Source organism: Sinocyclocheilus grahami, unplaced genomic scaffold, assembly GCF_001515645.1.
Source record: "Sinocyclocheilus grahami isolate Dianchi unplaced genomic scaffold, SAMN03320097.WGS_v1.1 scaffold381.1, whole genome shotgun sequence".
In the NCBI taxonomy this organism is placed as follows: Eukaryota; Metazoa; Chordata; class Actinopteri; order Cypriniformes; family Cyprinidae; genus Sinocyclocheilus; species Sinocyclocheilus grahami.
In genome coordinates, this window is record NW_015505560.1 from 128,724 (window position 1) to 141,404 (window position 12,681).

At 35.5% G+C, this 12,681-nt stretch overlaps 1 protein-coding gene across 1 annotated transcript in view; it reads right to left on the minus strand.

The window, feature by feature from the left end:
* Positions 1-12,681, minus strand: part of LOC107549789 (receptor-type tyrosine-protein phosphatase mu-like) — a 138,450-nt gene that overhangs the window by 50,245 nt on the left and 75,524 nt on the right. Inside the window, exon 2 of the mRNA XM_016230964.1 lies at positions 8,837-8,959. Coding sequence (XP_016086450.1) covers positions 8,837-8,959 — 123 coding nt within the window. The remainder of the gene's footprint in view (positions 1-8,836; positions 8,960-12,681) is intronic.

Sequence of the window (12,681 nt, forward strand, 5' to 3'; positions counted from 1 at the left end):
TCGTAAACACACTTCACGTGCCAAATTCCAGCAGCTGCACGAATCCGGAATGAAATCCTAGTTTAATCTGAGCTCGTCTCGCACAAATGAGCGTGACAGTCTGCTGGTGTAAAACACAAGGTGAAACCATTACCTGGCCTGCTTCACTGATGCTGGGAGAGCGCACAGCTCGTTAAACAGAGTCTGGACATCACACAACATTATTACAAGAGAAGTTTCACATGTGTGAGAGATTTCTCATAATGAGAGACAGCTAAATACAGCGCAGCCCGAAATATCACGGCATCATCATACGTCACAGATCATTAACGAGATCAGCGATGATTAAATTAAAGCCTCGTGCTGTGACAGTTCTGAACGGCTAATTCTATAAACGTGATTTCAAATCAAACATTAGAATGAACTTGCATGCTTGCTTAATCCTAAAATAATACTCGTGCAAAACAAAATGCATTGAAATTCATTATTTCTACGAATACTGTTCTGGGTTACCATGGCAACCAGGACATCTCAGCTTGACCTGACACACTTTATGACCTAAAGATCCTTCATTCCCTACTGAAACACACACCTAAGACCCACAGAAAAGGACTTTTCCCCATTAATCTGTAGCCAAAGCTTTCTATGGATGAAATACAGACCGCCAGGTCACTGTGCATTATTACTCATGCATTGTCTTTTGTATCTACACTGTTTTATGCATGCGTTATGATAGAATCACTAGTTAATGCAACCTCACCTATACCATGTTTGGTATCTATGAACAGTGTTGGGGTAAGTTACTTTTAAAAGTAATGCATTACAATATTGCGTTACTCCATGAAAAAGTAACTAATTCCGTTACTCAGTTACTTTTTATGGAAAGTAATGCGTTACGTTACTTTTGCGTTACTTTTTAAATCTGAACAGGGCTTGCTTGTTTGTTTTTGGCGAAAATAAAAGCCTTTTCACACCAAAAGGGAAATGAATAAGCCTCAGGCTGAAGGGAAAGTACATTTACGTCCGTACAGTAGAATGCAGAAGAAGAAATATTGAAATGTTGATGTAGAAACACACTTCAGCAATAAAAAAAGACACACAAATGTTTGTCTAGAGTAATTTGTGCGTATTAGTATGGTTGAACTGGATCGTCGAAGGTCAGTATAAATACATAAAGGATATTTGTGTTGTTTAACATTTAATTATTGCAGGTTTGCGTCATAGTTAAATAGTTAAATAATTTTTATTCATTTTGAGGAATACTGAATCTGTGTTTTGTGTGAGTGAGATGAATTAATGCATATTCATATTTATTTTAGAACTACAGTAACATCTTCTGATTTCTGTCACCATGGCAACACCAGAGCTGTCAATCAATAAATTGGGTAAAAAAGTAACTTGCGTTACTTATTTGAAAAAGTAACTCTTGTAAATATTCTCTTGTAAATTAAAAAGTAATGCGTTACTTTACTAGTTACTTGAAAAAAGTAATCTGATTACGTAACTCGCGTTACTTGTAATGCGTTACCCCCAACACTGTCTATGAATTCATATTTTGATGATCTAAATGCATAATTCATTCATTCATTCATTCATAAATAACAGTGTACACTACCAGTCAAAGGTTTTTGAACAGTAATGTGTTTTACAGAAGTATCTTCTGCTCACCAAGCCTGCATTTCTTTGATCCAAAATACAGCGAAAGCAGTACAATTGTGAAATATTTTTACTATTTAAAATAGCTGTTTTCTATGTGAATCTGTGTTAAACTGTAATGTATTCCTGTGATGCGCAGCTGAATTTTCAGCATCATTCCTCCAGTCTTCAGTGTCACATGATCTTCAGAAATCAGTGTAATATGCTGATCTGCTGCTCGAGAAACAGCTTTTATTATTATTAATATTTAAAACAGTTGAGTACATTTTTTCAGGATTCTTTGATGAGCAGAAAGATCCAAAGATCAGCATTTATCTGAAATAAAAACTTTTGTAACATTATACACTCTACCATTCAAAAGCTTGGAGTCAGTATAATTATTTATTTTTTGAGGGGAAAGAAATTATAGAAATTAATACTTTTATTTAGGAATGATGCTTTAAATTGATCAAAAGTGACGATAAAGACATTTATAATGTTGCAAAAGATTTCTGTTTCAGATAAATGCTGATCTTTGGATCTTTCTATTCATCAAAGAATCCTGAAAAAATTCTACTCTGCTGTTTTCAACATAATAATAATAATAATTAAAAAATGTTTTTTAAATAAATATTTAGTTTAATAAATATATTAATAAATATATTATATATTTGTATTATTTTATTTAATAAATTAATGGTGAATATCCAAATAAATAAATAAATAAAACGTTTTTATTTTAATATATTAATATGAACTAAACACGTTTTATTGCTGTTTATTAAACTAAATAAATAAACAAACTGACTTGAAGCCGTGTTTCCCAAACTAGACCTCATGAACCCTACAGAAATACTTATATAACGTATATAATGTATATTATTTGTATATAATTTATTTATTTTTATTTAGAGAATTATACAAAAATATAAAATAAAACAACCAAATTAAATGCTCATTTAAAAAGAGGAAATATTTATTTCAGCTTTGCATCACAGCAATAAATTATATTTTAAAATAGATGCACACAGAAATCAGCTCATTTAAACTGTAATAATATTTCAGTGTTTTTACTGTATTTTTGATCTAATAAATGCAGCCCCGGTGAGCAGAAGAAACGGTAGTGTATATATTTATTTTAACTAAGTAAATATTTCAGGTCAAAGGGGTTCAGCTGATAATAAAGTTTGGGAATTCCTGACGTACAGTGAACTGAATCAGAATACTGGTGTAAATGTGATTAATCTTAACTCTAATGATTAGAAATCTCCTCTCGACGTGCATCAGCGTCTGCCGCTAATCATCAAAGTCCACAGGCTTTTACGCTCCGAGCGACGGCTGTAATTTCATTATTCTGTTCACACTCGGGTCCTGAACCCTGTGAAAATCATTATGTGGCTGAAATAGGAAGGAAGGGGCCGCTCTTTAAACTCAAACCCTCCAGGTCTCATTTGCTAATAAAACCCGGCGAGGTCAAAGCCCGAGAAAAAGCCCGGCGGCGCCTCTCAAATGTCAATGCAGACAAGCCTATTCCCACATTGTGCCACCAATCAAAAACCCTCTCGCTGTGAGAGTTCGCCGGAAAAAACCCGCAAGAAATGAGCAGGAAAAATAATAGCGATTGAGCCTGACTCTGACAATGAGGACGGAAAAAACTTGACTCCATCTCGCAAATGAAAGCTGAAGAACTTTCATAAACTCTGAGGAAAGGCTTTTCTGTCTGTCTGTCTGTCTGCTCTAGTCGTCAGCTAATTGGCCGGAGAACATTAATTCAACAGGAGATTCTACAGGACCAGAGAGATCATGAAGAAACTGAAGGAACGGATGACGTCTGCTGAAAGAAAAATCATTTCTGAGGTGGATCGTATTATTATATTCAGATGACAGGTTATGGAGACAGACACTTATTTCTCCAGAATTACAGCAAGACCAGAAACATGAGTTATGATGTTATTAAATTATATATATACACACACACAAAGATTAGTAATAATTAAGATTTTTCAATGTTTTTGAAAGAAGGTTCTCCTGAGGGTGCAATTTTATTTGATCAAAAATACAGTAAAATTGTGATATATTATTCCAGTTTAAAATAAGTGTTCGCTATGTGAATGTATATTAAACTGTAATGTATTTCTGTGATGCGCAGCTGTATTTTCAGCATCATTCCTCCAGTCTTCAGTGTCACATGATCTTCAGAAATCAGTATAATATGCTGATCTGCTGCTCAGTTTGAATCAAAACATTTATATTAATTTTCATTAATTTATACTTAAAATGTATGTTAAATGTATTTATTTATAGTTGATATTATTTAAAATGTATATTAAAAAAGACTTTTATTTTTCATTTTTTAATTTAAAATAAAATTTGAATTTCCCAAATTACATTTGAACTATATATTAGGTTAGAATTAATTTATATTTAAATTTCATACGAATAATTACAAATGATTGAAAAAAAAAATTGATTAAAAATTAAAAAGGCCTGGAAGCAGCACTCAAATATATTAATTTAAATTTAATATGAATAATTAAAATTAAAAATACAAAATTATATTAATTAATAATTACTTAACATTTCTGATTATTATCAGTGTTGAAAACATTAATATTTCTGTGGAAACTGTGATGCATTTTATTTTTCAGGATTCACAGATGAATAGAAAGTTCAAAAGAACAGCATTTATTTGAAATAGAAATATTTTGTAACTTTATAAATGTCACTTTTTATCAATTTAATGCATCTTTGCTGAATAAATTTTTTTTTGTATATATATATATATATATATATTCACACACGCAGTAATGATGCTGAAAATACAGCTTTGATCACAGAAATAAATTACAGTTTAACAGATATTCACATAGAAAGCAGCTGTTTTAAATTATAATAATATTTCACTATTTTTACTGTACTTTTGGTCAAATAAATGCAGCTTCGGTGCGCAGAAGAATTTCACTCTAAATATTTATTCAAAATCAGACTTAGGTTAACCTTTTTCTTCAAGATGCTTTTATCTTCAGACTGAAGTAGAAGGACACTATTTTCCGTCCTATAATCATATAACGGGGTGGTTTCTGTCCCGCTTGACTTTCTCTCGTCACAGTCGTGAATGCAGCAAACGCAATTAGCGTGTTTCTCGCAAGACGTCATCTTTAGCTGATGTGACTGAAGTCTGGTTTAATTCCTGCCATCCTTCAGTCTTTCTGACAGAGTAACCGTCTCTGCGAGCGACCCGCAACAACAGGAGGGATGTTTCCATCCGCGGGGGGGACGAGACGTGCTCTTACTGTACGCAGAGCACTTAATTCAGTTAATGAGGCTGTAAAAACAAACATGAGACTTCATTAGCAAAAAAGTACGGATTGCACCGCTTTTGCTCTTCACAGATGAATATTCTGGTGATACATCCTCAAATGCATCTGCAGAAACACAATCAGATTAGGTTTGTAAATGCAGTCGAATCTCGTGGCTTTCGGGTCAGAAGATGATGTTTAGTGTGAGCATCGAGTCGATTTCTGAAGCCTCAATGATGCACAGATACTGTCTCTCGTGCTTTTAGACGCCGGTTTGAATCATTGAGAGGAACTTCATACAAAAACACTGAGTACTGAGTGACTGATTCATGCATGACAATGAATTAAGATGCATTATTTCAAAAAATATACTTTGTATCCATTCATCTGTTTAAAAAAAACTCAGTATTTTGTCTTGTTTTCCCATTACAATATCTAAAAATGTGGTAACACTTTATTAGAATCCTTTATGTATTTATTGTAATGCATTATATATTTTCATAAATATTTGTAACCACAGAGAGAGAGAGAGGCTTGAAATTAGCAGCGTCTCATAACGAATGCGGCGTGAGTCACCGAGCCAGACGGGACGTGATCTATCCGTGGAGCGGCGTGTGTGTGATTACGTGTCAGATTTAAGAGGAAAACAATATCCATTCAAGAGCGGCGTCTCCATTAGTCTGATTCCTGAGGTGCTGTCAGTCCCAGAGTCCTCGTCTCAAATCAAATGAGAGGCGATCAATGCAGCATTAAAGAGAGAGAGAGACGCTCCAAATACGGGAAAAGCATCCTAATGACTTCCACTGCTAGAGGAAAAATGCTTTAATTAAAATAGATTTGCCTGTTTTGATATAAAAATTCATTCCCAGAGCTCCTGTCTTTCCTGCATTAGCATCAGCCAGCTGTTATCGAGCGCCGGTCGCTTTTACGAGGGCTGATTCTGCTGGTTTTATTCTCTAATAAAGTGCGGTAGCGATCGCACACCATCTCGGCCCATTATTCCCTCCATCGAGATTTCAAACAATCCTCAATAAAGAGCTCTAACCAGCCAAACCCAGCAGAAGCAGATTACAGCATTTCATTCAGCAGGTGAATGAACGATGAAGCCATGCAACCAAAACCACCTACACCTCAATCACTATGAGCATAAAAACCATGAATTGTGATGTTTAATTGCAAAATATTCAGATATACACAGACATAAAAGCAGTTTGAGAGCGATCTGCAGTGGTGCTTCTGAATTTCCACAGCGTATTTCAGGATTATGGGGAGATATATGTGTCCCTGCAGCACAAAAGCAGTGTTGAGTCGCTGGGGGATATTTGTAGCAATAGCCAACAATACATTGTATGGGTCACAATTATACATTTCTCTTTTATGCCAAAAATCATTAGGATATTAAGTAAAGATCATGTTCCATGAAGATATTTTGTACATTTCCTACCGTAAATATATCAAAACTTAATTTTTGATTAGTAATATGCATTGCTAAGAACAACTTTAAAGATGATTTTCTCAATATTTAGATTTTTTTGCACCCTCAGATTCCAGATTTTCAAATAGTTGCATCTCGACCAAATATTGTCCGATCCTAACAAACCACACATCAATGGAAAGCTTAATTATTCAGCTTTCAGCTGATGTATAAATCTCAATTTCAAACAGTTGACCCTTATGACTGGTTTTGTGCTCCAGGGTCACAAATAGCAAATATCATCAGTGACCTCAGCCTAGAAATGTAAAAGAATGGCATTTTTACTTCTAGAACCTAACAGTGCTCAAATATATTCAATGACATCCATTAAAAACCAATACAACTTGATCTTCCAGAAATCGTGCAGATTTAGAGCTTCAAATCATCAGATGAACGCAATCTATTTCTAAAGCTAAACGGCCTGTTAAACAGATAGACGTCGGGTAAACACTTGTTAAATCAGCCAGAATCCCTCTAAAACATGAAATCATCAGGTAAAACCCCATTAAATCTGGCTCTTCAGACACAGAACCCTGCGGTGGATCTGCTGTCAATGTGTGCTGTGAGATAACTGTGTTCCTGTAGGCTTATAAAGGTAAATTAAGACATTTCAGACCTTTTTAAGAAGATTGAAGGAAACACAATACGTCAATATGCTTTCTCAAGGTAAATGTCTAGAGAGCAGACAATGAGTTGTATTGACAACACTCTAAAGTTTGAAAATGCAACTTACAACAGATCTCCGTCACTTTTGAATTCATTTTACAAAAACAAAAGTAATGCTAAAAGCTTGAATATCTCTGATTCAATCTACTAGACTAACTTTTAACGTAACGTCAGACGCAAAAACGTGATGCTGTTCAGTATTTTTTCTTGTTTTAAACATTTCCAGAGAAACTGAACAAAACGAAGTGAGATTAAAACAATGGGGTCAGAAAATAAACTTAATTTTTATACCCCGTTGACAGATATTTTTCATGTTTTAAGCATAAAGTCCCTTAATTTTTGTTCAAAACATCCCATCTTCATTTTGCATTTTCGTTTCTTGATTTAAGGATGTTTAGATATTTGCACCTTTTTTTGTAGCGTATGCATTACATTTAATGAATTTAAGATGTTCTGGTCTGATTTAAAACCTTTTTAAGGTCTTTGTTTGTGGGTGAATTGAGACTTTAAGGGTTTTTTAAGACTTAGAGGAACCCTGGATGACTTTAAGGCTGTAGATTTAAATCCCAGACGTGTTGCTTCATAAACCTCAGACGAACACTGAAGAAGACTGTCCTGAACGTGACCCTGCTGAAATAAACCACTTAAACCAGCCTGATGTGATTAAGCAGACCGGTCTGTTCTGATGGTTTTAGAGGGGTTTTTGACACGGTCAGACTGAGAGATCCGGTGTAAAATGAAGAATAACTGACCCAGAGTTGCTTTTGTAATTCACAAGGCCATTGAGAAAACAAGATTATTTTCATTATTCTTGTTTTAAGCAAAAACTCACTTAATTCTGATACATTTATCAGACAATAAGACTTGATTTCTCAAGTCATTTTGCTTCAAGTAAATGTATCTTGAGTTAATTCTCATAATGCATTCATGTCCGTTTTGATCCAGAAGAGATTCATAAAAAATAAAAATAAAAAGCATAGTTTTTAGTAAGGGAACGAAACTTTGCAAATGCATTAAGAACATCGTTTTATTTTCTACAGATTTTTTAACAATTATTTTTTAAGAGATATAACTATTTTTAAAAAGTTGCACATTTTGGATGTATTATTCTAAGATCACAAAGCCATTGTAATAAATGTTGTGATAAAATGTAATCAAATAAACTTAATTCACAGAGAAAGTACGATTATTTTCTCGAACCCCATTGGCAGATATTTTATTATTCTCGTTTTGAGAATAATAAAAAATTATTTTTTTCATCATTTTTGGGTCACGCTTGGTACCTTCGTGGTCAAAAGTGACCGAAGACTTGAAATGTTAATGGGTTTTTTTGTTTTGTTTTTTCTTCAGGAAAATCAATATAATACACTTGCTTAATAATATTTTTTGATTATTATTTAGATTTTCGAAGGGATTTTATAATACTATGCAATATTTATACAAATTTTTATGAGCATTTTTTCCCACAGTCATTTTTGAGCACGAAGCTACCAAGAGATGCTTTTTTTTTTACTTTTCGTCCCTTTAACATATCCGAATCATGTCCGTGATTTTTTTGTGTGTTCACAAACCCAATGTGACAAAATGCACCAAATGTCATCCCACTCTGATAAAGCAACAATTAAAAAAAATTCAAAAGGTAAAATTTTTCGGTCAGTTTCGACCAAAGTGGCCCATTGAGGAGACCATTGAGAAGCTTGACCTCCATCAACACAGATGAATCAAGCAATCAAGTATGAAACACCACTAATGGATCAGTAATTGATCAGTGGGATGGTCTCACCCGGCGGCACCCACGGATCCTGCGAAGACTTTTCACTGGTGTCAATCTGTTCCCAGTTCAGGTCATCGTCTCGCCCTTGGGTGTATCCACACGACGAGAAGGGCTTCTCGAAGTCACAATCTCCTGCAACAAAAGGACAGACATTTATATTATCAGCGTGTTTCCCATTACCATGCTTGGAAATGAACGAACGCATCTACTCCTTGCCCTCCTCCTCGTCATAATGCAATATGCCAAACAACAGGAGCGCTTAAACCGAGGTGGAGAGGGATTCGAAGTGAATGCACGGCACAACATACATAACCATCATTAGCCGTGCCTCGTGCCAATTTCACAATGACAGAAATGAAGAGTCCAAACTCTATCATCGTTAAACGCTGGGCTGCCACCACGCCAGCGAGCATAAATGTGATTCATTTCACAGCGGCGTGCGACCAGACTTCCCCTTCACATCATCCGCCGTCAGCTCTCATTCATCCTAATTCTCCTCGCGGGACACACACTTATAATGCACTTTTAATTCCTGCAATAAACAGAGGAGGTGTCTTTATGAACCCATTAAAAGTCAGCCATTTAAAGGTTTCTGAGGCTCTTCGACTGTCAAACATTGATATTTTTGGTTGCACATCCCAACCAGACGGACTCAACCGTGAGTTCTGTGAGAGTTTGTTGTAGGACTATCTGATGAACACTGCAAAAATTTTTTACAAATACATTTTAAGATATATATCCTTTAAAAATTGTATATGTTTAGTGTTCGGGTCATTTTGAACCCGAGTATGTATGGAGTACAATTGGTGTCAAAATAGTTTTGTAAAATTATAAACGGAGTTATATAGTGTCAAAAACTTTGTAAATTATATTTAGCCTTTTTCCCATTTCTCACACAGTTTTAGATTGAATTTTGTTGATGAACATGAATATGTATGCCTACTGACCACTGCAGCATGAACAAATTATAACTTTTTTTCATTTGCAAGTAAAATGTTTGTTTATTTTTATTCAGACTAATATTTATGCTGTTTTGTTAAAAATAAATATGTAGGTTTCAAAAATGTGGACTGTTTTTGTTCTTATAAATTTAAATCAAATTTCTCATATATATATATACAGTGGGTACGGAAAGTATTCAGACCCCCTTAAATTTTTCACTCTTTGTTATATTGCAGCCATTTGCTAAAATCATTTAAGTTAATTTTTTTTCCTCATTAATGTACACACAGCACCCCATATTGACAGAAAAACACAGAATTGTTGACATTTATGCAGATTTATTAAAAAAGAAAATCTGAAATATCACATGGTCCTAAGTATTCAGACCCTTTGCTCAGTATTTAGTAGAAACACCCTTTTGATCTAATACAGCCATGAGTCTTTTGGGGAAAGATGCAACAAGTTTTTCACACCTGAATTTGGGGATCCTCTGCGTTCTTATAAGTCTAAATCAATTCTCTAATATATATATATACAGTGGGTACGGAAAGTATTCAGACCCCCTTAAATTTTTCACTCTTTGTTATATTGCAGCCATTTGCTAAAATCATTTAAGTTAATTTTTTTTCCTCATTAATGTACACACAGCACCCCATATTGACAGAAAAACACAGAATTGTTGACATTTTTGCAGATTTATTAAAAAAGAAAAACTGAAATATCACATCGACTTTGGCTAGTATATGAAACTGTGTCAGTCACCAGATGGCCGGTAACATTTTTATAACAGTGCAATGTTGTGAGAACATAAACATGCACAAATGTGAACGACGCTCCGTAAAGTTGACGGGTGACGGCGCAACACGACAAATCGCCAAAAGTAAACGGATTCCCCGTTCCATTTCTGAAATAGTCCCAGCACTTCGCAACGGCCGCTTTGTCGCATCTTCAAGCTGCTGCGGTGTAGACACGGTGTTAAAGTGACAGACACAGAACTCCAATAATCCTGCTGTTGTCTTTGTTTTTAATGTTGATCAAAGAAAACAGAACAAAGAAAAAACCAATCACTCACTGCTCTTGAACTTTGAAAAAGATATAAAGACTAGTGTTATTTGATTAGCATAATTTATTAAATTTCTGTAGGCTACCTGAAAATCACCGTTAGACCTGCCCTGAAATGCTCCGTTTCCATTTGTATCTTTGTTGGATAGTAGGCTATTTTGTGCTATTGCTTGTAATTTGATTTGCTCTTATTTTACAACTGTTGGAAGGCCGGCGTTGTCATCCCATAGACTTCAGCATTTGTACTTATTTATATATAAAATAATTGTAGGTTTACTTCCTTCTGTCACGAATCCGGTCCATGAACTTCCGTCTGCTAGCCATCAGAGGTCACCCTTTCCATTTTCATTGACTAGCGCACTACACACTGTTGTATATCACCCCGGACTACATATCCCGTCATTCATTGCACTGATTGCACACAGCACTGATTGCACACAGCTGTTTCACTGATTGCACACAGCACTGATTGCACATAGCTGTTTCATATCACTCACTCACTATTTAACACTCACTCTGATCCCTTCCCTCTGCCGAGTATTGTATAGCGTTTATCACTCTCATAGCGATAGCTACTCTACGGAGCCTGTCTAGTTTGTCCATAGCTTTATCTTAGTCTTGCCTTGTCTGTTTTCTCGTGTCCTGATCTTTGCCTGTTTTCCTGGATTTATCCCTCTCGTCTCGCCCCTGTGATTCTGTCTGCCGATCGTTGACCTACGCTAGCCCTAGGACTATTCTTGTGTTTTGCCCGCCATATACCTGTTTGCCATTGTTCGACCCTGCCTGTTACGACCACGTCTCTTAAATAAAAGCTTGCAGATGGATCCACACGTCTCACATCTCGTCAGCCCCGTTACACCTTCATATTTACAGCAGAATATATTTCAAAAAGGTGTAAAGAATTATGGGCTTCGCTCACAAGACTGTTATCTTTTAAGCATCCCTAAAATTCGTACAAACTTTAAGTTCGTACAAACAGCATAACTAAACGGGCATTTAGTTATGCTACTCCATTTGATTGGAATCAACTATTTAAAAGAGTTGGTATCACTAAATGATTTTAAATGTATTTTAAAGGATCTATTTGTAGAGTCACCTGATTGTAAATGTTTTGAGTGACGTAAACGAATGTATTTTGTTTTATGTGTAACTAAATGTGCTGCCTATCTTGGCCAGGACCCTCTTGTAAATGAGAGCTTAAATCTCAAGAGTTTTTCATTTCCTGGTTAAATAAAGGTAAACTAAACTAAACTAACTGAATATTTACTAGTCTTTAAAAATTATTTTGAACGCATTATGAAGGATTTATAAACGTCATGGTAAACTGGAGCTCGGACTGCTGCAGAACTACGATCAGCGTCCGAGTGAAATTAATGTCCAAGGCTGTAATTATGGGTAAACAAAAACGAACAGGTGCGAGAAAACGATTATTGGCACATTTTTAGCCCCGTCGCTTAGGGGCGCTGCGCTGTGATTTATTCTGCGTGCGCTGAGTGCATCTGAACGACCCGACGCAAAACCAAAAGTTATGTGCTCTCCAGAGGAAAAGGAAACTAATGGTGAAATAAATGAATATTTCAGGACGCGGTGCTGCAGCGCTCACAAACTCACTGTAAATCAACACAGGAGCTGCTACACACACACACACACACAGATCAGCAATCAAACACACTCATTTAACACACACACACACCTTCCTCTGTGCACAATAATGCTTGCATAAACAGGAAAAACAGAAAAACACCTTTTACACGCCAGATCTGATCAATCACACTTGAAGCATGATGACTGTGTGTGTGCGTGTGTGTGTGTGTGTGTGTGTGTGTGTGTGTGTGCATGTGTGTGTGCGT